The sequence below is a fragment of the Paralichthys olivaceus genome, chromosome 11 (genome assembly GCF_024713975.1).
Source record: "Paralichthys olivaceus isolate ysfri-2021 chromosome 11, ASM2471397v2, whole genome shotgun sequence".
Lineage (NCBI taxonomy): Eukaryota > Metazoa > Chordata > Actinopteri > Pleuronectiformes > Paralichthyidae > Paralichthys > Paralichthys olivaceus.
In genome coordinates, this window is record NC_091103.1 from 14543948 (window position 1) to 14569125 (window position 25178).

General features: G+C 41.1%; 1 protein-coding gene across 5 annotated transcripts; it reads right to left on the bottom strand.

Moving 5' to 3' along the window:
• Positions 1–1878: 1878 nt before the first annotated feature.
• On the bottom strand, positions 1879–24891 carry septin4b (septin 4b). Of its 5 annotated transcripts, XM_069533940.1 has the most exons (13): positions 16745–17190; positions 9074–9193; positions 7915–8256; positions 7483–7579; positions 7284–7370; positions 7037–7160; positions 6746–6880; positions 5566–5683; positions 5311–5412; positions 4503–4599; positions 4112–4274; positions 3643–3742; positions 1879–2006 (listed from the first exon to the last, which is right to left on the bottom strand). In XM_069533940.1, exons 1-13 carry the CDS (start codon positions 16778–16780, stop codon positions 1938–1940), a joined length of 1590 nt encoding a protein of 529 aa, XP_069390041.1. In that variant the 5' UTR covers positions 16781–17190; the 3' UTR covers positions 1879–1937. The 5 variants fall into 5 exon arrangements, with proteins under 5 accessions (XP_069390041.1, XP_069390042.1, XP_069390040.1 ...); XM_069533939.1 differs by lacking the exon at positions 1879–2006 and having other exon boundaries at positions 2082–3742; positions 16745–17194; XM_069533942.1 differs by lacking the exons at positions 1879–2006; positions 7915–8256 and having other exon boundaries at positions 2085–3742; positions 16745–17188.
• Between the last annotated feature and the right edge of the window lie 287 nt (positions 24892–25178).

Sequence of the window (25178 nt, forward strand, 5' to 3'; positions counted from 1 at the left end):
CAGCAGGAATATGGAGCTAATCACGTTGTGTTGATTTGAATGGTGGAAGAAGGTTTTTAAATCTCCCTGCAGTACACGGACAATAACAATTCCCTTTCTGTTTCTGTTAATATTATTTTCTTTATTCTGTGAACTTCAGAAAGACATAAATGAAACATTAAATGTAGCAATAGTTTGGGCACGCTGCTAACATGTCAGTTCCAATCCCTCCTTCACCAAATGTAAATGTTGAGGCTTTGTAAAACCGACATAAGCAGATAAAAATGGATTCATCTCTGGATGTAGACGCCTCAAGAAAGTGAAAGTGGAAGATAAGAGACGTGAAATCTTTTTTGTATTTTATTACAATATTAGAATTTGTACATATCGTCCTCTTCATATGTATTTCGTTTTTTAAATTTATTACATAAATACTCCAAGAGTAGAATAACAAAAAAGTCAAATATAAAACAACTCAATTAAGAAAAAAAGAAAGAAAAAGAAGTAATACCTGACTCTGGGACAGAAGCTCAAGGAATGTTTTTTTTCTTTTAAAACAAAGGTCACACAACATGGCAGAATCGTCAGAGTTCCGTCACTCTTGGCTTTGACCAGTTATTCCAAAACAATATTCTTCATGTCAAAATAAAACGAAACCCACTCTTTGAAAAGGAAACATTTAGGACAATGAAATTTGTCGTTGTTGGCTTTGGTTATTAACGTTAAAGTTAGCACACGTTCAAGTTCCCATGAAGTGAGGACATCATTCAAACCAACCAAAACTATTTTCCTCAGAAAGTACATATTTTCTCTGCCCATAAATAACCATGTGATCACTACACTGATCTGCAATCTGAGTAACCTTCACAAAACACATGCAAAAATAAATACACTGCATGGACTCTGGTGCGACCCCTCTCTTAGACGCTCAGCTCATGCAAAATCAAGGGTCTTGTCTTTTTAAACTCCAGATCCTCTCTGACCACTGACGAGTCATCAGCTCTCACATGTGATCTGATGAAACAGGTCGAACATGTATGAGACGAACCGACTCTGAAACAACTTTGATTTGGGGATATTTCCAAATAGAAATAATAATAAAGGACTTCCTTTGTCATTTAAAAATCTGGATTATTTCAAATGTAGATATGGTGATCAACAAGCAATAATGAATAATGAATTCTTATGTGAGTTGTGGCTGATGTCAAGCATCCATGCTGAAAACTGATAAAGCTTCAAATATAAATGAAACAACCATCATATTAAGTTTAGACCAAATCAACTGCTACATAAAACAATCATCTATACATCATGTCAAGCAGTGCTGTGAGGTGTAGTTAAAGAAAAACTAGGGACACACACAGTAAAAGATGCAAAACAGTAGAAAAAAGGACTGTGGGTGTATTATAGAAAATTAAATTATGACAGTATATATATATGCATGTTGACCTTTATAATAAAAAATGAACACTTGCACCAGAAAAGCGTGCTTATAAAAAAATCTGAGCAGGTCACCAGTACTTGATGATGTAAACCTCATATAAGACCTCATGTAAAAAATAAAAATAAAGTAAAACAAGAACCCTGCGAACATGTGGCTAAATAAAGTTCAGATACGTGAACTAACCCTCAAACTATAGACTGATTCCTTCAGACAAACATCAGATCTGGCCATTTTATAATCATTTGATACTTTTTGACAGAAAACAGCAGAGTGGAGGAAGGTGGAGTGTTTTGCAGCAGCGGTGCAGTTAATGTCAGACCCTGTGGAGGATAAAGAGAGTTGATGAGCTGCAAATGTCAGACCGTCTTACCACCTCCTCGCAGGTCCCTGATGACGCTGAGCGGTGTTTGGGTGGACATGTGGTCAATGTTCTCGAGAGGAATTAAGGTTTCCTGTTGTTTTTTTTAATCCCAGTGATAGAGAGACACGTACGTGGTGTGACTGGTGTCCTGTGTTAATAGGCGTCTTTCTGAGTGTGCATCTGATCCTGGATCCTCTGCAGCATCTCCTGCATCCGCCGCAACTGAGAGGAGAGAGGAGACAAGAGTTAGGATCCACTATTGTGATTGTGTGTCAACAGTCTAAACACGTCAACACGCTCTGCTGCCTTTTATACAAACTAATTCTTCACACATGACTGCCCAGACAACAAATCGATAACAAGCAGGAGATGAGTCTGATCTGTTTAGATCACGTGACCTCTGCTGTCAAACACAGGGAACCACAGGCTCCTCTTCACCTACTGAATATTTAATATTACAGATGCTGCATATAAACTGTATCATTTACTTGATTATTTACTTTTTTCAATTCAAAATCTCTTACAATTGTTTTGCTTTGATTAAGATTTATCATATGATGTTTCATAAAACTTTCTAAAACACAATCATTAGCTGCTTTTGAATTTTAGTTGTTAGATTTAGTTTGGTTCCATTTGTGTAGTAAAGGATGTAAACTGACAACTATTTTCTCATTTCAGACACATGTTGAGACAGTTCGATATTACTTTAACTTTGTTTAACCACATTTAACTGTTCATTACACACAAAAAAAGAAACAACCGAGGACAAATAAACTCTTTATTTGTCAAAATAATGATTGAATGGGAAAAAGGGGGAAGGACTTAAATGAATGAACACTAACACCGTGTAAAACGATGTATGCCAGCTCAATTACCTTCACTGAAACATAATCACAGTGTCTGGACTCCTAAAGTGTGTGAAGGTTTAAATTTAGAAACCTAAAAAGAATAATACTTAAGCTAATACTTCCTCTAATAATATTCTTTCCACCCTGTGCCTACAATCTTGATTTTGTTCAGACAAAAATAATCAAATCATATTTCATACCAAGCCAAATGAGATAAATTATGATTTGTGAATATGGGCTACACAAATAAAATTGTATTGATTTGATTAATTGATAGTATTTTGATTTATTTAAATATAATAGCTAGGAGCTGAAAATAATTATCTTAAAATTAGAATAAAATTTCCTCAAGAGTTTGCACCATACTGACAGTATTGAACCAGCATATTTTAAAATAATTAATTAACCGAAGTCAAAAAGAAAAGCTGACTCCTTTCAATGTGGGCTTATGAAACATGTCTTAATGTAGGGTTTGATTTACGGATGTAAAACTTGGACAACAGTTTAAAATCTTTGTTATTTTCTATTCATGATTAAGATGTGTGCTGGATTCTGCTCACTGGGTAAATGTCTCATTTTATGATGAGCGTAGAGCATCATAATCAGCCCTAAAGGGATTTCAGGGTCAGTGTTGCTCAAAGTGAGAAGTCACCTGGATGTAGGCATTGACACTAGAGGGCGCAGCTCATATGAAAGAGAAGTAGTTATGTCTTGTTGTTTTCTACCCACAGTTCAGAGGTCAACGGGGTTGAGTGAGGACAGGGGGGAAGAGAAATTTGGATGTTTAAATACACTTATTCATGTTTCTGAAGCTGCTCATTGTCAGCTTCAGAAAACATGACGTGAGTGTGCTTCACACAAAGATTATATTTAATCCAAAGGTGTGACACTCAGAGAGCTTCGTCTTTTAAGAGATGTAAGTGTGTCTCTGGCTCGGGCTGAGAGTCTGAGTGCTCAGAGGTGTGGTCGTGACCATGTGACTCCAGGTGGTCATGGTCAGCATGCCGTACCTCCTCATCTTTCTCTCGGATGAGTTTTTCCGTCTCGCTGTCTGCCACTCCGGACACCGCTGGGAGAGGGAAGTCTGTGCCACTCTCCCGGGTTAGTTTGCTGCAGAGGGATTCAAGATGTAGAGAAGTTCAACATTAAATATTAACAGAAGGGTTTTGGAAGAGGAAGCATTTTCATTTTCTATGTTAGTATCAAGACGAATCCCTGTTTCAAGTTAACAACATTTACTCCAGATGTCACCAGGTGGAGCCAAACCATCTTACACTCACAACTCATTGGTACAATTCAAATCTGCTTTGGGCACTGTCATCTATTATGCAGCTGACAATCTTAATTAATACACAAACACCACATATCTGTATGTGTCTGTGAGGATAATTATGCTGCAGAATGAACCCTAAACCATTAAATACTTAAAAACAGCAATGTGTGTGTGTTTGTGTGTCCTGTGCTTCAGTGCGAGCGTACTTGCGGTTGCGTTCCTTCACCACCATGCGGGTCATGCTCTGGATGCACTGGGCTCTGTAGTTCTCGTAGTGGGTCTCCCGGGTCACGTCCTTCAGATCTTGCATGTGCGTGCGGACGAGCATGTTCCTCAGCTTCACAAAATCACAGTGTGCCGAGTTCTCCACTGCAAATCGCAGCATGCAGTTCGGTTTCAACAACATGTTCACCATATTCAATGTTTAAAAGGCAAAGGATCAATGAACACACACAAGCACTGTCATACAAAATGTATGCAGCTTCTCTAAACAACTATTATAATACATATGATCTTTATGTTTTTGTTTTTTTTGTCATTCATGCTGTTACGAGGAATCAGACTTTAACTTTTGACATTCTTGGAGAGTGTGGCTACCTTCTACGATGCCCCAGGGATACAGACGGCCCCTCACCCTCTTCCCTTTGGCCTCCACCACTGTGTTGCTGCCGATCACAGCAAAGGGAATACTTTCCTTGAGGGGAAAACAGACATTAGACAGAAGATTAAAAAGGTGTTTTCAAACATATCAGTGTCAATATATCAGTGAAGGAAGTAGATGATTTTATGGATGTTTTGGTTCATCTATCCACACTTTCCTCTTCAGTGTCTTTGTCATGTTCTCTCCAACATTGTTACATTTACTCCTAACTAACCACAACTCTTAGACATTCATTTGCTTAACTTTTAAACCTCCCAGTCTATTTTTTCAACTCTTTAATCTTTATTTCCCATTTTTAACACTATACATTTATCAGCGGCTACTCAAGGACAGAAGATTAACTGTGTCCTTACAGCCAGCTTATGATGTGTATTCTATGGTTTGCATATTGATTTCAAATCACTACACTACATAACTGGATAATCTTCTGTTTCGTGTTCGGGACAATAAAAGGGACAATGTTTTGGTACAGATCCAGATCAGGGGGCAGATCCAGGATTTTTTTTCCGCTTTGAGTTATATTGTGAGATAAACTTAAATGTTTTCTCAGAGAATAACTCTGTGTGTGAAATTTGGTGCAGCTTGATTGAATGTCAGGGGACAAATGGGGCTTTGTGTAATAGTAGCACAAGTTTTCAGGTTTGGTTGTTTACTTACTCGTGCACATGTCCACCTGGCGAGGTACCAACCTCAGACTGTAGAAAAGACAACTGGAAGAAAAAGACGCAGACAGCTGACTCTCACCTTCAGCTCGTGGTCCTGCTGCTTAAAGTCCTCATCTTCGTCAGAGTCACAGTCAGGAAACTGGTAAATCTTAATACCGTACTGCTCAATCTCTTCTCTGATCTGCAGAGGAACAAAAGAGCGAATGATGCCATCAGCGACGATACATGCTCAATAATCTTTTTTCATAAAGAACCATGCATGTATATCTGCGATGTGATTTCAGTTTCATCTGTGGGATAAAACACATACTCCAGACCAAGTTTACTCCCTTGCCTTGAATTTCTTTTTCTTCACCTCACTCGGGGTGAGGGTGTCGGCTTTGGCCAAAACAGGCACGATGTTGACCTTCTCATGCAGAGCTTTCATAAATTCCACATCCAAAGGTCGAAGGCTACAAGAGATACACCATAAACGAAATTAAACACAATTCTCTCTCGCATGTAAATAAAATAAAACCTTTAACACTCTTACAACATCTCTACAGATGAGTATTAGGATCAGGCATGAGAAGAAAATGAAAAGGTGAAGATTTATAGGTCACTAATTAACATTAGTAGTTTGATATATTAAAATTTTGACTTGATTCTTACTTTATTCTCGATATGGAAAGTGAAAAAATGCATTTTCTCTGATTTAATTTGACTCTTTTTTTTAACTCTTAAAATGCAAAATGAAAGAAACAAGTCTTTCTCTTCCCATATTTTTTCTGTTGCCTGGCCCTAATTCTATCCCGTACATTTCATTCTTTAAACACAAGGTGATATTTTTCAACTTTTTATAGACATGTCCATCAGTGCTGATTAACAAGGGACTGTTGCGTTATCAGAAGTCATCCAATGGCAATGGTCCCGTTCATTTTGTTCCTGATTTGAACTGTAGACATGATTTCTGATTCTATATTGTCAGTATAAACACAATGATTTGACCTTAAGTTTTAGCCATTAACACAATGTTTTTTCATCGTGGTGGTTGTTTGATCAGTGGGGCCAGAGGTTTTGCTCCCAGAGCTTCATCACTGTGTGCTATCTGATGAGTAATGACTGAAGCTTGTCAGCAGAGGGAGCCTTTCCTCCATCAGTGTGTCTGAAAAATGCACTGCAGCATACCTTGCAGCTTTGTGTTACATTAGTTCCTTAATGAGCACAGTTAATGTGGAACAGTGCATGTGAAAAGCACCACATCAGTACTCAGCACAAACAACTGCTTAGAGCTAAAGTGCTGCAGTAGATTTAAGTTCACCTGAAGGCAGCAGAGCACAGCTTTAACTCTGGAGAAGAGAATTAACAATTTATGGAGCTGAATGTACAATAAGTAAATAGAGATTTACAATAGAGTTAGGTGGCTGCGTGTGGAGGCTGATTATGATATAAGCACAAAAGATTTCATACAGTAAAGGGGGGGATGTTCCCCATTAAAACAGAGCGAGGGGTAAACCACTACAGGTTTGTCGTACCCATGACCGAAGGGCGAGATGAAGTAGAGGCAGCAGTGCACACGGTTGTCCTGGATGTTCTTGCGGTTGAGGCCGCTCTCGTCCCTGAAGTACTGCTCGAACTGCTGGTCGATGTAGTCAGCCACCGACTTCCAGCTACGACACAAACACACACAGGGTCGTTCACTCTCTGAGGCCACAGCTGCACGATGGCACATGACTTTCTAACCACAGTAAGAGCTCAAACAAGGTTATCCAGCTGTACTCTGCAAGGATTTATAGGTCAAGTCAAACAGTTTGATCCATTCGTACCATTCATAGTTGTTTACAGCGTCTCCAAACCCAGGTGTGTCCACGATGGTGAGCTTCAGTTTCACACCTTTCTCTTCTATATCCACCGTGTGTTTGGTGATTTCTACAGTTTGTGTGATTCGCTCTAGAGCACAGACACAAGCAGGCCATTGTTTTTAATATCAGCTACAACATGTTGTAGAACAAATATCTATTCAAAAACAAAGAAAAATTAATATATATATATGTATATACATATATTTATCACCTTCAGCATTGAGCAGCTTCCTATCTTTGTAAAGATCTGTGAGAAACAGGCTGTTGACCAGAGTGGACTTTCCCAGGCCAGACTCCCCTTCAAACAAAGAACAACACAGACTGACGTTAAGACTGTGTGATTACTAGTCTCTTCAAATTTGAGTCATGTGTGAAATCAAATGTCTGCTAATTTGAAGACGAGGATTTACCTGCCACCATGAGTGTGAAGTCAAATCCCTTCTTGACGGACTTGCGATGCACCTGGTTTGGCAACGTTGCGAAACCAACGTATTCCTTGTCCTGGTCCTGAAAGTGGAGACGAAGATATGAAAATACATCAGGGAAGCAAACAACAACCATTCCAAAAATCTGACGGTACCAGAGTATAATATACTCATTAATATTCATATTCTGAACTTTCCCACAGTAACAGAATTCTGAAGAACAACACAAGAGCGAAAAAAGCAGCGCTGCCATCTCAGAGCATCAAACTCAAAGCACAAATCGACCTCTTTTTACAATATACAATCTCGAACAAGCTCTGTCACATCATCAGTCTGAAGATGAAAAGTTCAACACATCACAGCACAAAGACAACATCGTCCTCTCTGGGTTTCATGGCCAGACCCACTTCATGTTACCTCATTATTGCTGTATGGGTCAAATCGACCCCAGGGGCTCTTGGGCCTGGACGGACTGACAGGAGACGGCAAGTCAAACTCCACACTCCTGCTCTGAGGAAAGCTGGGGTCTGAACCTGAATCTGACTGTGCCCTGCCAGCCACAGGGGGCCGCAAAGAAGACGGGGTGTGGGGGCGGTCTTCACCCTCAGCTTCCCTGTCAACATCATGATTCTCAGGGGCCTGATGGTGATGATGGTGCTCGTACTCATGGTGGTCATGGTGGTGATGGCCGTGCCCTCCTTCGTGGTGAGGGTCTTGCATAATGTTCTCTACCTCTGAGTCATCTGAAAGGCTTGAATGCTGGAGAGACGTTGTGGTTGAAGGGAGTGGATGAGGTGGTGCAGAGGAACAGGTGGAAAGAAAGAGAGAATGGTGTAAGAGGGAAGGGAAAGTGATCCAGGAAGCAGAAGGGACGGTGGTAGAGAATCGAAGTTGTTGAACATTCATTGCAAACAGGGACACTGAAATATATGTTTTCAGGCGTTTCGACTTTATTGACAGGACACTAAGAGTGTCTATCAATAAAGGGCCGGGTCAGAACTGAACCTGCGGCCGCTGCACGTCCCAAGCCTCCCTATCTGTGGTGGCCACATCATCAGGTGAGCTAGCGGACACCCCAGGGCACTGTAATTAATTTTTTTTTTCTTATGATTCTATTTATCTTTTGTTATTGTATTTATCTCTTATTTCTTTCATCATCTTCTGTTTCAAAAACAAAGCTTCTGCAGTAAGACTATACACAGCTGAAGTGTAAGCTACTGTGCAGACTCCAGTTACAACAGCTCTCCCAGTCCCTCACACCAAAGTCTCCCTGCCATTCGAGCACAAAGATAAATAATGCAGTGACCGTCACAAGGCAATGAGCCCTTGTAAAATGCAGCTGCAGGGCCACACTGTGACTCTGCACTCATGTTATGATTAGGCCCAATACATTAACTGAGGGGTAAAAGAAGATGAAAAATACCTGAAAGGCTCAACAGATATAGTTCAGTTGAGATGTTCTTAAATCATTTTGATCTCCTAACCGTACATTATGTTTGCTGTGAGTTAATCACTCAAATAAGACTATGGGTGGTAAAGTGGATAATTTGTGGGTTTGCAGAGACATCACCAATACCTCCTCTGCATCATGGTCCCTGCTGTGATTGGGGGAGGGAGGGCAGTCCTGCTCGTCTGCTGAAGAGTGTGCCTCGTGGTCACTGTCCTCCATTGCAACTGGACAGTACACTGCAATCTTCTACTGGAATGGAGCACGCGATGTGGAGAGGTTTAAGAGTGTGATGAAAAAAGGATGAGCCAGTTGGGAGAAGGACCAGAGAAAGTCCGCCATGAGGAGTGAATGTGTTCAGGCAGGACGGATGAAAAACAATAAAATAAAGATTAGATAAAGGCAAAGTAATGACATACAACACAACATACCATTTCCTTTAGTAAATGGTATGAATGCAGAGCAGATGTAAAGACTGCTTGGCTGAGTAGTGAGATGATTGACCGATGCATAATGGCATTTTGAGGGCAGTTGTCTACACAATCTATAATATAATGTTATTGCTCCAGCCTGGCCTCCTGCCACTACAGCACTGCCTAATGTTATTAGTTCCTCTCATATCGTCCTCGTCCTTGTTCCAGGCACCACCACCACTTGCACCACTGCAGCTGATGTCAGCACCAGCAGATGAGACAAGCATCCCCAGCTGCAGTTACATAATGCAGATAATCATTCATGAAAATTTGAATACAAAGTAAAACATGCTGAGACACAGTGTGCATGCCCAGAGAGACTTCATGCATCTCTAAAGCCACTTGGCAGTAAAAAAATCACTATCTGCTTTATGCCTTTACATGTTATCCTCACTGGAAACTACTTGGAGCCTGATGCAAGTTTGATAGCTTTCAATCACTCAACCAGAGTCAAAAAGCTTATTTAAGTGATCCTTAAATATTCTCTGTCCTCCTTCCATGGTTTTAATTATGCTGCTATTTAGAGCTTAAGGGAAGAGAAGGAATTGAAAGTTTCACAGTTTCACAGGAAATCAGTGACCTGCTTTCCTGTGCTACAACCAAAGATACAGAGATCAATGTCCCACATGGTGAATTCTGTGACCTACATAGAAGAGATGGTCGATCGCAACGCTGTAACAGACATGCACAAAGTTTCTCATTCAATTTAAAAAATGTTCTTAATTCCTGAGCATAACATTTTCTTCTTTGCATAAGTTGTAGCCTCTTGTCAAAAGAACAACTCACTCTATTACAGGGACATAAGAGCCCATCAAAGCCTTCCCTTTAGAAAAGTAGTTACAACATAAACCAAGCTCCCTCCATGCAGGGCCTCACCTGTGGTACCTTCAACCAGCGTGTAAAGTACTACTTCTTCTTTTTCTAGCCTCTGCCTTCACTGCTCTTCATTCCCAGTCTAGCAGGAAACAGAAGGCAGAGGCCAGGGGTTCCAGCTTTTATAAGCTCCTGTCCATCCCAGAGGACACACCGTCCTTCCGCAACATCGAGCCACCCCGTGCCTGGGGCAGCTGATCAGCAGCATTGATGAGCTACATGACACAGCGACCCACACACCAAGTACAGACTGAACAACTTTGAGATACAGAGCTGTCTAAAATTTAATATAAATTAAATATCTCACTTTCTCTTAGTTTGGTGACAGCATAAAAATATTTGGCGTTTTATTTTGAAAAATTATTGAAACAAGTGATCTTCCAAAATAATTTTGGGTTACTCAGCTAATCATTTCAGCTCTAAAACAACATGCTGACACATGCTCACTCCAACAAAGCAAATAATAAAGATAGCAACAAAATGAAGGAAAATGCTACGCACCATGTTTGGTGCGTAGCATAAGACCCACCACATAAAATGCTCAAAGTAAAATCATAATTGTAAATAATATATTAAACATAAGCTGCTGCGCTAATGAGTTCACTGCTTCAGCTAATAAATTAATTCATGATAGACTATTTATATGCCAGCGTATTTGTAAGAATTTCACATTTATATGCAAATATATGCAGCATGTTGCTCCCAAACTACTTTGTCTTTTACACACACACTCACACACACAGCCACGATAACAGAATTTTTGGGATAATTTGAAATTTCTCCTTCAATTTTCAAACGCACACCCGTTACCTTCTCATGGAGAGTTTCTACGCTGAACATTAAGCATTCCTGAACGTGACCTGAGCTTATGAATGATGTCACAGTTTTCTTCCATGATTCTCACAAACTATCTGGTTACACATGTGCATGTGAGATTCACGATCCACTTAAGCTCTAAATCAGCATTTTAAAGTTAAGATCAAAAACAAAACTGGAACACAGTGCAACCTTTTCCTCTCTCATTGAACCAGACGAGTCAGTCCGTGATGTGATTATCCTGGATACTCAAGTTTTTGGAGAAAGAAAAATACAGTTCCAGTTCATTCGTTTAAAAAAGGAACAAAAACAATCAGGTAAAGATTGAATAGAGCACCCAAACACCCTGATCTCTTTTATAACATAACACTGTGGCCTATAGAGAAAATCTAATGGGCTCAACATCATATTCACGGAGTTTCATTAGGCCACCACACAGAGTCTCCAATTCTCAGCTGAGACCTGAACCAATTATAGTTTCCATTACTGGCTGAAGTGACATTTCAATCAGTATATCATTAGTGATGCCCTGCAGAGTTTTCCACAGAATAAGCCTCAGACCAGGTAAAAAGGAGAGAAGGTGTTGTCTCCAGGAATTTTACTGGTTTAGAGTGGTGTAGTGTTGGTGTTCCCGTTAAAGAACACGGATACAGATGTCCTGTTTCAGGTTCATTTATTTGGCTGTGGTCTGCAATAGCATTACAAAGTATCCATCACTATAACAAACACCATACATGATACACAAACATAATGAGATAACTAAGGTTACAAAGGAATGTATTCAATAATCAAGTATATCATATAGATCATATAACATAAACAAATCACTTCACACAAGGCACACAGACAGCATGACCTAGCCTATTAGCTTTAACAACAAACCAGCATAACACAGCCACCCCCGACTGTCTGCACAGACAGTCGAATCCAAGGTAGAAAGGCCACTCAGCTAGGTGGATCTTCAGCTGCGTCTTCAAGCTTAGGGAGCTGGACCAGACAAGCTACTGGTCGATTGTAGATCCGATCCTTGACTTTGATGGCAGCAGTCCGGATGCGTCCATCAGCTCCAGGATAAGTAGCTGTTACCTTCCCAACAGGCCATGAAGCTTGTGGGAACTGGGGATCCACAATGAGCACCACTCGGTTTGGTTCGAGGTGTTTCCCATCTTTCTGCTACTTCTGTCTCTCCTGTAGGCTGTACAGGTGGTGACTGATGAATCTGGACCAGAAGTGGTCGACGAGGACTTGGCTGTGGATCATCAACAATTCCCGAGGGTGTTACTAGGGTCATAAACGGAGATGAGAGCTTTGACCTCTTCTGGGAATGACTCCAGCTGCGCCATTTTTAGGAGGAGATGCTCAGCTTTGATGTAGTCATCTGCTTCACTGGGTGAGTGAGAATTTGGGTTGGCCACCCCGTGAAGGGACCATGCTGTCCTGGCCAGGACAAAGGAGACATGAACTTCCTTCTGAGTGTCTTCTGTCAGCAACAGACCCGTAAGCCCTCTCAGAAGTGTCGCAGAAGATGTGTAGACCTCTGCTGGATGTCGGTGAGTCGGTACGCGCTGGTGCATAACATCTGGGAATTTCCATCTGGATGAGGTCTGGAATCTTCAGTTCCCAGGCAAGCCATCTATCACGGAGGCTCTGTGGCTGGATTGGGTCATCCCAGACGATTTGTTCCTTCCAAAGATCCTGAACTAGAATCTTGGCTCTGGTGGTAAATGCTACAATATAGCCTAGCAGGTTATATTGACAGGCAAGTACCTTGTAGACGTTTCTTAATGTGGGTTCAGTTTTCTCCACTGGTCTATGTTTGTACTTCGGGGAGTCACGGAGGCAATCCCATTGTAGCCCAAGAGTTCGCTCCTGAAGGTCCATGCTGGATTGGGAAAGCCATAGCTCACTGCTCCCGGATCTGACGTTGGATGGAAGATGTTCAATGACTGCCGGGACGTTGCTAGCCCACGTGCGTATATCGGGGCCCCCAGTGTGGAGTAGCTGGCACATACCATCAACAAGATCCTTCGCTTCCTCCTTTGAGTGGGTGCTGTGGACAACTTCTCAACACAATCAACGAGATGGCTGTTGGACTCATTTTTGTCCTGGACGTGCCACTGCAGTGCGTAGATGGCACAGCAAGGGCTGCAGGTAGTGCCAAATGGCAGGACTTGCCATTCGTAGATCTTTGGCTCTTCGGTCCGCTCCATCTTATCTAGTTTCTGGATCTCCTTAATAAAATAGACCTCAGTGCGCTGTGGGTCTTTGGCGAGTTTCCTCTCAGTGCTACAAAGACTTTAATTGAATGGAACTTAGTTCAATAAACAAGTTAACAATACATTAACAGTGCTGACTTTCTAACACCAGGTGAAACTATAATTTGGCTGCTTCACATCCAAAGTGCTGTGGTGCATACAGGACGGGAAATGTCTCAAAAACTCTGGGACAAACAAGCTTCAATATACAATAGAACAACTCAAGCTCACTTGGCTCTGAAGACTTCCTCACTAAATTCATTCACAGTTTCTTCACAGACTGGGGAAATGAAACAATGGAATGCCGACAGAAACATTAAGTGTTTGATAATGACATAAGGTCAACAGCTGCTTCTCTGGCATTTCCTGCTTCTTTGGTAAAAATGCACTTGTGGTGTGTTGATGGTGCTGAACACACTTTCATGCTGACCTACAGCTTATGCACAATCTACGATCTTTCTCTCAAGGAAATGTTGGCTGAAATGTCCTGTTTATCACATAAAATATGTAACGTCAATCTGGCCAGGTAACATTTTTGTTTTGTGGAAGGATATGGTATGGATCAGAAGAGAAGAACCCACAAAATTTTGGTGCGGATGTGAAATAATGGCCGGATCCAGGAATTTCATTTCACGTTCTCTGGATCGTTTCCCCTTGAATTTGTTTAATCTATGTCTGTAGCAGGTTGAGTGACAGGTGCACAGACGAAAGAATGCAAGAGAGTTCTCAAGAGAGGGAAAGAACTGCATTGCTTGTACGTGTACAACTGCTGCTGAAACTATGAGGTCTGACTGTCTGCATGGATGGTAACAACTTTATAGATGATGCACAGCTATGCAGAGCTATACAATGCAGCAACGGATAAAAACACCAACTAATTGATCTCTATTATCATGAGAGACAATTTTTTGGGGTTCATTAAGAAACTGTGGCAGGACAAATTTGAATATGGACATGTTTCAGGGACTGATATCTTCATGTTTGCAATTTGGTGTAGCTCCAAATAAAAATGTGGATCTAGTGAATTTATATGTAGTTTCATAAGGGAGGGGACTGTTGGGCCTCATCAGAGGTATGCAGTCTTTGAGTGCCCTTCTAGTTGCATACACAGTCCAGACCAATGTATCCAATCTTTTTAATGAAATTTAATGAGCGGTCTCAACGGAAAATAGAAGGTTTCTGCACAAAAACATAAACACATCATGTCCTCTGTAATCTTACATTCAAAGCATTTCAAGGAGGCCGCTGTTAGAAACTCTTCGGTATGTCAGAGTCATATTATATGATGGGACCCATACAGTCCCTGAGAAAAAATTGAAGGACATGAAATCTAATTACCCATAAACAAGTTGTGTATTTGACTATGCTGCTTTGTTACTGTTGGATCATGGTCGTAGGTCTGGCAGCCATGATGCTGATGGATGATGATTTGTTACATGAAACACAGTTCTCTCAGGAGAACTTCAAATATTCGCTGTGTGACATGGGAAATGCAATCAGATGCTGCCAGAAGTCATAAAGAAACTATACAGCACGTTGTAATTGATCTTCTAAGATGAAAACGCATTCCAGCTCCAGAGGAAATGCAGTCGACAAGAGTCATTTATAATCCAGCTACAATAATTACTAAACTATTATTCAATGACTGCTTAATCATTTTTTTCTTGGCAGACTTCTTCCTTGTTGGCAGGAATGATTACACTTGGTGCTGGGATATTGTGACGTTAAGACAGTTTTTCATGAAAAAGCATGAATATAAATGTGGTGGTTGAATCTAGAAACAACGCTCTGTTTATTCTCAGTTAAAAAGTGAATGTTGTGGAATGCTCAGGCTGAATACCAGTGAGGTTTCCCCTCGTGGCGTGGCCAGTAGCAGGTGGTGAAGTGAGCCATGTGCACTCTGTGTGAATGCTGAGGTTGTTTTGATAGAGCGGGGCTCTGTGTGAAGCTGGCTCAGGACAGAGAGAGAGAGAAACAGAAATAGCCCTGCATCACCACCATCACACACTCCCACAGCTATGAAGCTCCTGGAAATTTACACCAAATATTCAAAGCAAAATGAAAGACAATTATCACATACATTTCCGTGGGGTAAAGTTAAAAAAATATGGCAGAGACCTACGGTCATATGTGTCTCTGCCCCAAATATCTACCTGTGAGTGTAACAGCACTGTGCTCCATCATCAGAGGCAGACTCACCACACTCTCAATGCATTAAGCTGTCACTCTCATTGACTGTAAATAAACATGGACGACATGACTGCTCCCTAAAAGTGAAACCAAAGCGTCTTGATCACCACCTGGTGGTTGGCTGCAGTATATTACATAAACCCAGCCTCCTCCATGTTAGTGAATGGGGCATGGATGAAACTAAAAAGTTACAACACATGTCAAATAAATAATTCTGTTGTTTTACATATTCTTTTCATACTGTATGATCAAGTTAAATTTTTTTAGGTAAGTTTGTTTATATGTAGTTATTTGATGCAATAAAATTGAGGTGCAAAGTCATGACTGACAACTGAGCTTAGAGGTCGAGGGTGTGTATTGGTGGGACTTCAGTACCACAGCTCTATACAACTGATTGTTACTGTGCAGACTCTGGCTTCAAATGCACAAGATGGCGACATTCTTATCCTGGCTATTTCAGCTTAATTTCTCGATAGCCGAAGAATGTGGAGACATTTCCTCCATCTTTATGCAGTTGGTAATTGTGACGTGTGACATGTGCTTCCGGGGTTCAAGCTCTGGTATTTTCAAGATGCCACAGTGCTGTAACTGTAGATCTCAGATGGTGGAATGGCTTAAATATGACAGAAAACAAAGTCTGTCTGTCGACTTTGTATGCTAACGTTAGCAGCACATGAGCAATAACTGTGTGAGGACTGAAAGTAAGTTGATGAAATAAGTTGAGTTATGTGTGCTCCTGTTTAGCTGGAACATTTAAAAAAAAAAAAATTTGAATCCCTTTTTCACACAAAAAAAAGATGTGCATGGTGAATAAATTCCCAGGTGCAGATATACAGACTACGGTCACACCTGATCAATACACGTGTGTTTTAAAATCTTACAAAGCAGCAGAGTAACGCTCAGACACTCCAGATAGTTCCACAGTCATGTGCAAGACAGATATTCTAAACTATGTCAGTTGTTTTGCAGAAAATTGTCATCACTTGCTCAAAATCATACTTGAGCACAAGGCCTGGTCACATGCATTCATGTGAATGGAGCAGCTCCTGTGTGGCTTCACGGGGATAAGCTGCAGTGCACATAAGAGTGTGTATATGCACAGAGGAAATGTGCAACTACCCTGTGTTGAGACAGGGAGTAACACACACAGACACACACAAGAGTCAGCCAAAAGGAAAGTAACAAGCACATACCTCTGTATCACTGTTCATTTCTATGTTTGCAGCCATATTATCCCTTCAACACGAGCAGTATTCCTCCAGGTTCACCAGGCAGCAGAAATAAGAGCCAGACAGCAATGAAAAGGGCCTGTGAAAGCTCCTCAGTCTCAGTGTCACTTCTTTAGTTTCACAGCACCCTGGCATTACATAAGCGCACCTATTTTTCCTGCCTCACCAATTAGATCCAGGTTTTTACTAACCCCCATCCACTACACTTGGTCTTTAAGACACAGGTACACCTTCAGTCTCTCCCACTCTGCGTCTGGAGCATTTCAATAACTCCACCCTGCTCTCCACTCTTTTGGCCAGTCTGCAGCTGAAATGCAAATGAGCAGCAGCAGCTTGGTTGTGCGGAGACGTCCTGACTTGAGAAGAGGTGTTGCTCTGTGGGGAGCTCCACAACATCTGTCCCGTTGCCTCGCTACAAGCCTGCCGTGCCCTATTTCTTAAAGCCACATGTGAGTTTCAACACACAAATCATTACACGTGTGCGCACGCACACACACACACAAATGTCCCAAATGATTCAGAGATAAATTAAATTAATCATAAACAGAATAATGACTGTGAGGAAACCAATCAAGGTGAAGAGATCAATCAAATTTGTTGGAAATTCAAAGATATGGGGTCTGAGCATCAGAGGACAACAACAACAGTTTACACAAAAATTCTCACAATGGCTGTCACATCCAAGGACGTCCCAGCTGGCCAGTACCAGGGCCAGAGTGGCACAAGAAGAATCTGTGTGTCTGTGTGTGTGTGTGTGTGTGTGTGTGTGTGTGGTGAGTAAAAATGACTCATGGCCTACATGCTACAAATAATCTTTTTATCTAATACACACTATCTCTCTCCCTCTTACTCTAAAACACACACACACACACACACACACACACCACAAAGCCTTTCTTTTAATCTTTATGGATCTCTGTGCTTACAAGACTCATTTATTCTTAAAGAATTAGGATTTTGTGATTAAATTGGGATTGCTTCGAGTTCAGTACAGAAGTAAACAGGCTCAGTGTGTTTAGGCTACAACACAAAGACAGAGATGTAGTTGGAAAAGTTCAGTTTGTGTTGTTGCTCTGATCTAATCTAAGGCATTTTAGTTTAACATGAGCAAGCAGGAGGGTGCTGAGCAAAAACAGAATTCAGCTGAGAATTCATTTTGTGCCTGTGGGAGGAGGAACTGAACGTAACGTGATCCCAATCTTAATCGCTCTGACTGCGAGTGTGCCAACCTATACAACAGTAATAACAACCATAAGTAGTAGACAGGGAGTAACACAAATAGTATCGGGTGAACAGACGTGCCCGTCCAACAAACCACACAGCGGGCAACTCTCACTTAAACCCACATTTAACACATGCACAGAAATGGCCTGAGTGAGAGGAGGGAGGAAAAAAGACAGGCGACGTTACTTCCTACAAGCAAAGATGGTGTTTTGTTTGAATCCTCTGGCTGGACCAATTCATGATGATGGGTGGTGAGTATCATGGACTGTCTGAAAGGGCTGACAGTGCCCAGGGGATGGATGGCTTTAGATATCACATACACTTATTCACTGTATGTGATGGCCTGCCTGCACACACACACACACACACACACACACACACACACACACACACACACACACACACACACACACACACACACACACACACACACACACACGACACAGTAGGACAGATGAGTCATGACAGTAAAGTGTCATGTATGTTGCTGTGAGGATCACATTGCCAGTTCTAATTAAAATGTCTCGTGCCGGTGTACACTGTCCAGTCATCTGGCTCAGGTCCATGCAGCAGAGCTGGAATGAGCCACTACACAAACCAGACCAGCAGCCAACAAACACTGCAATTCAAACATGTACAACACCCAGCCAACAAACCAGAGATCTGAGCTATACTAAATTAACCTGCACAAAACACTGCAATGTGTGTGGCTACACTAGTACAGAATTTCTTTACTCACTGCAGAGGATGTGGCCACTGTCCCCCAGTGGAGCAGATAGTGGAGCGAGGGCAGTGCCACCTGCTGTTTATGACTGCATACAGCTTGACTTTGTTGTACATGTATCCGTGTGTGACATTCACTGGGTTGTATACGCGAATGGCCTTTTACACACAAGCAAATACACACACGTCTGTTACTAAGAGCAGTGAATAAGAACATTGATGACATTTTTGTTCTACCTCAGTGTCTCAGTAAACCATGACAGTGATATTACATGCAGTACATCTGAACCCTATGACTGAAGCAGCTAAATGGAATCAAGCTATTGATGTTATTACATTACACGCATGCCTTTCCTCATGTGACACGACAAAATGTCTCCTGCTGCCTAATGTTTAGATCCTGGACATTCAATCACCAGAGATCTAGATGCTCACAAATATGTAGTGTTGAAATTAATATTACATCATCCAGCCATCATCAAGAGTGGTTTTCCTTTTAGGGTCACATCAGGCTGGAGCCAATCCCAGCTGACATTGGGCGAGAAGCGGTGTAAACCCTGGACAGGTTACCTGTCCATCACATGGCCGAGCTACTGACACAAACAACCAATCACTCACATACAGACCGACATGCAATTTAGAGTTACCATAACCTGCATGTCTTGACTGTAGGGGGAACCCGGATAATATCAAATTATTACCATCTCAATTTATGATATAATATGGAACAAGTGGGAAAACATTTTGAATTTAAATGCTCTAATTGATCAAAGAAATGTGATAAACTATGTGCCAATATATGCAAAAAAATAAAACTGGTTATACGTGTTAGGCAAAGTTTTTTACAATCTCACAACACTGCTTTAAGTTTTGATAATAATTTGCTTGATCATTCAGGCTGTAAACTCACATCCAGCCCATTTGTCCACTTATCTTTAATGAGCACTAAGGCTTATTCATACTACATACAGATTCATACTGTACACAGCGGTTGTAAACTGAGGGACAATCTTCGACTTTACATGAGCAGCCATGTGACAACAAGATTTTGTGCGCACAAAGAATAAAACCTGTGTGGTTAGAGGGAAACAGAAAATGTGCAGAAAACATGAATTGGACATACATTTTTGGTGCAGCCTGAGAGAGAAGCTGGATGAAACATCTGAACTGTACTGTAATGTGCGGTGGACACTAACGCCCTCTGAAGCAGAGATCTACCATCTCTGCAGGAACATAAATATTGTTCTCTAACAGCAAGGAACGAGGAGACGCTGGATCTGCTGAACTTACACTTCCTACACTTCCTCCTCCATTCAATTAAGGCTTTTAATCTGACACAGAGAGATTCCTGTTGGAAGGGACTTCAAGTATTTTCTCCCTTTGTTTTTTTCCCCTTACAAAATGTGGCATGGTGCAACAATGGCTCATGTGAGTGGGGGGGTTTCCGCTGGACTTTTTCCAAAACCCGAATTACAGTCATATGAAGGTTTGCAACAGTCTGACAGGGACACAGCTGTTATTTACAATGTATTGATACACTTTCAGATTCAATTACTGTGTATGTTCAGGCCCTGTTACCTGTGGCTTGTCTAGGCTGTGTCTTCACTGACCAGTTTGGCGGCAGAGAGCAGCTGGTCTATAATCTGCCTCAAGACCATTTTAGCTACATTTTTTGCTTTTCAGAGAAGGTTATGTTTTCGGTTTGTTTGTTAGCAGGATTAGACATTACACCACCTGACGTATTACCACGAAACTAGTTGGAAGGATGCAGTACGGATCAGGACAGATCTTTGTAAAGATCAATGTATATTCATCATGATATGTAAATGTTCTGTATAGATGGATTGTGGGTAGGTTAAGATGGCGACTCTGTTTCTTTATTAGAAGTCTGAGGAAGAGCCTTGTGCTTGAAACCTCACGGCAAATAAATCCTTTATTGGAAGCTTTAGGTGTGCGGATTTCGTCTCTGTTGATCCAGCACCCATCAAAAGATTTTTACTGGATGTTGTTCCCATTTTGGGGGGTCAGAGAGAAGCTATTATGTTTTGGGGCAGATTTTCCCACGTTCTTTAACATAGTGTGCATCTTCGACATTTTCACTGATTTCTCACTCATGGATTTTAGTGAAAACAAAAATCAACATCTGGTGAATTTAAACGTGGTTTCACAAGGCAGGGTTTGTGATTGCTTTTGTGAGATATGTACAAAACATGCAAAAAGAATTGGAGTTAAAACAGCAGAAAATGAGAGCCATTAAAGTGAACTGTATTCTCAACATCTGGGTGTTTGCAATGTTCTGTTTGTAATCTTTTGATAAGTCTGACCCGCATCATTAGCAGTAGCATGGATGGTATAATGTTACCTGGCTAAATTATGAAAGAATCGAGCAGGTTTTAGGAGTTAGCACATACAAGGTGCTGATATTACACTTCAAAAGCCACAACTAAAGGTGTGGTTTCCCCTGAACTCAATACAAACATACTATTCCATAACCTCTGGCAGAGTCAAGCACCTTTTAATGACTTATGCTGTTTATTCTCGAAAATTATTCTAAATGAAAACAAGGAATTTGGCTCCAGTCGCTCCCATATCGCTGAACGAACCATCTCAGAACTCAAGGAAACCGCAGAACAAATTGCATGACTGGGATCCAGTGTTTAAAATGTGCTGTATTATTTAGACTAGTGCTGCAACCTTATATGACTGAGAAAAACCAACACCTCCGAGACAAAAGACGACGGCAGACAAAACAAAAGTCTGACATCTGCAGGGTGGTGGTGAACTCTTTCTCCCCCGATGAACGGAAGTCAGTCGGTTGTTGTGTGGCCAAATTTCTGCTGCGCTTAATTCCAACCAATCAATCTCCTATGTTACACTGAACACAAAACCACCGTGTGTGATTTTTGGCTCCTGCTGGGTCTTATCACGGCTCTGCTGGAGTCTGAAGTCAGAGCCTCAGACCTGCTGAAACAGTGTTGGCATTGTGTCTTGAACAGACTCAATAAGAGAAATTACATCAGAGTCTGGACTGAGTTTCCTGTCTTTCTTAAAAAGAGCCGACTGAGTGGAAACAAACATTAAGTAGCTGAACTATTCTCAGGTTCATTACTTTTGCAAAAGCAGATGAAGAAACAGTGTTGGAGGTTTTACTGTTCATTACATCATGCGCAATACATTAAAAATGTTTGACTGCGAGTTTGCACTGCAGGCGAAACACATGCCTGTGAGATAATCTGGGAGGTTTAACAACGTTTTTTACTGCTACATTAACATTATCAGCCCTATTGAGCTTCACCTTCCAAAGTTTGGTAGAATGTCTTAAAAGACAAACGTGCTTTTGCTGATCTCAGACCTCTGTCACAATAAAATTAATTGGAATGCAAACGCTATAATCTTATATAAAAACTGCCTCGTGAAAAAGGTTAGGGTGGTTGATGATTTCCTCTATGTTAATGAGAAACTGTAGAGTGAGCAGATAAAACAAGTCAAACTGTTTGCTCACTTCTCAATGCCATGTTGTTCCAAAAGCGCCTGGAGGGTGTTCCCATATCACATTATGTTATAATGTCATTCTAAACAGGAGGCTTCAGCATTAAATGGGCATCGTGTTGAAGTGTGATTGACATATGTTAATTTCTCCTTGGTGTGAACAGCCATTGCTCTAAATGCAACATACTGTAAGACAAAACTGGTATTTATCAAGTCTGATGTGGAAAGTTTAAGTTTTTTCACACATGGATACAGGATTAATTTACTGAGGTGATGATTTTTTTGTTGGTCAGGAAATATAAGGTATCTAACATGAACATATTTTCATTCCATAATGTCATTTTACAGGAAAATCCTCAACATCTGTAATAATTCAGAGTGTCCAAGATTTTAGAGACAGGAGGTAGAACAACTTACAATGTACAGACATTTCTTGGGTAATGACCAAAGTAGCTATAGGCAATATCACAAATTCTGTTCTGGATTAATGAATAATGTATATTTGAGCTTAAAGCACATTACACACACTCATGTTACAGTGAAGCCATAATAAGTCAGATATTTGAGAAAGTGTTAAATTCTTATAAAGGACATACAAAAACCTGAGCATGTGAGAGAATAATCCTCTGTACCAACCTCTTTCCAAAGAAAGCACAATTTTCTGCACCTACCGCGTAGACGTCTTTTGGGCTGTAGACTTTTATAAATAAAGTCTGAGCTGAATAAAGAGATAAATATACAATAGGCAAACACTTCTCTCCCAATGTAAACAAGATTATGATATTTTATCTGGATCGTGTATTTGTGAAGTGAAAAGCTGCACTGGGTTCCCCGCTACCCCTCCTGGGTCGTCTGGGGTCGTCTCCCTGAGGTGTTTGACTTTAGGTCAAAGATTGTTATGCACTTAACAGCGTCATTGATTGACAAGCAGCAGGGTCCAAATGAAGCTAACAAGAGCCTTTGATTGACAGTCCAGACATTGCATGCGATATCCCTGTGTGCTAAGGATTATGAAGCTGTTAGCATAACAAGCAGGAGAGCTCTCTGGTCTCAGGCTGACCTGTCAGGGCTAAAATTCTCCCTAAAGCTGCTGTAAAGGCTTAAGGTTGTTTGACTATAAAGTCGAACACGGCTCTTACATCTGGACCTCACCTGTTCTTCAGCCAGGTAGTCTGACGTACATGAGTGTGTTATAAAAAGGTAACATTTACATGTGGACTCTTTCATGTCACAGATTTCTTCTTATTCAAAAACAACTAGAATGGCTCTCAGCTGCACATACCTCCACCAAGACCCAACATTCTGAAAATTGTCTTAAAATTTAGCAATTTTTAAAAAAATTAACTAAAATCCTGGATCCTGCACCATTGTCCAGACTTTAATGGGTTCTTTTTTGGCCTGTGACCGATTGCCTACCAAGATTCGTGGCACTCTGCTCTGTGATTTTTTTTTTTACGAAATCTGCTCATTACACAAACAAACAAACAAACAAACAGACAGACAGACAGGGGGCGTAAACATAACCTCCTTGTCGGTTATAATAAGGATTTAGATACGTGCCAATCTGTGCCTAACACATACCCTCAACAGATGGCGGTGGTGACTTCTGGGGAGGTGCCTGTTTGGCTCAGGCTCAAACATGTACTACACATAATTGTTCTCTTCCTCCTTCTCTTTCCATCTGTTCTCCTCCTCTCGATCATAATCTGCTTCTCAAATGACCAGGAGCCACAAAAAAAAATACCCATAAAAAAAGCTTGGAAACAGTAACACAAGTGCCCACACACACATGCGATGCCTTGCCAGCTGAGTCATCTGTGATGCCAGTGACTTTAACACATGGAGCACAAACATACGTCATGTGCAATCAAGATGCTCCCCTTCATACTCCTCTTTGTCACATACTTGTTTAACCTGGTTTACAGCTGTTTTTATATTTGAGGAACATCTGGCTGCCAGGAGCAGATGAAAATGCCTCAGCTCTCACTACCGAACATTCCTTTGACCTCAGAAACACTGCCATCATGAAAATATCAATCCCAACACACACACTGCAGATACAGTCCAGACAGTCATTATTAAAGTCACAGCCTTCTTATTAAAGACTCCTGAGAGGACATCGCACTGAGAGAAGCAATAATAAACAACCAGGTCTTGAGAATCAGACTATAGAAATGTCAATATCAATGTCAAAAACAAAAGGCAGGATGATGAACACATGATTAATGTCTCTGCCTCTTCACATTATAAATGAACAGGACTTGTCTGTGACACCACTCCTGTGCCATGCAGACGAGCTGATCTCACTTGTCGTCACAATGCAGAAGACACGCTACACTTACCATTGTGCAGACGGCCAAGACACACACACGTGCACGACAAAGTAGAGGACAGCGACTGACTGCAAGCTGCTGCGGGTCTGTGCAGGCGAACCATTTGTACCTCCAGTTGCAGCAGAGCAAAACAGTCTTACAGCCAGACGTTAATAATGTAATGCTGAGCACAGACACATGCTGCATGCATCCCGGGTAGGACAACTGCTGCTGCTGCAAAAAGGAGCAGCAATGGTGGGGAAGGAGACGAGGGAGAGGGTTGCTGGAGTGTGAGGGACAGAGCTTAGGTGGGAAGAGAAGCTGGAAAAAATATGTGGGAGCTGGCATATCTAAGACCAGGACATCTCAAGTTAAACTTCAAATACATAATTTTATACGAATTTCTGATTTTGAAAATAAATTTTAGAAAATTCAGCATTAATTCTGTTAAAGGTCCAGTGTGTAAGATTTAGGTGAAAGGGATCTATTGGCAGAAATTGAATGTAGAATAATCCTCATGATGTTTTCACTAGTTCACTTCATCTAAATTGTATGAATTGTAGTTTTCTTTACCCCAGAAAAGACCCTTTACATATAAATACTTTATATTTACATCAAGGGCACCCTCTCTACAGAGGCAGCCATGTTTC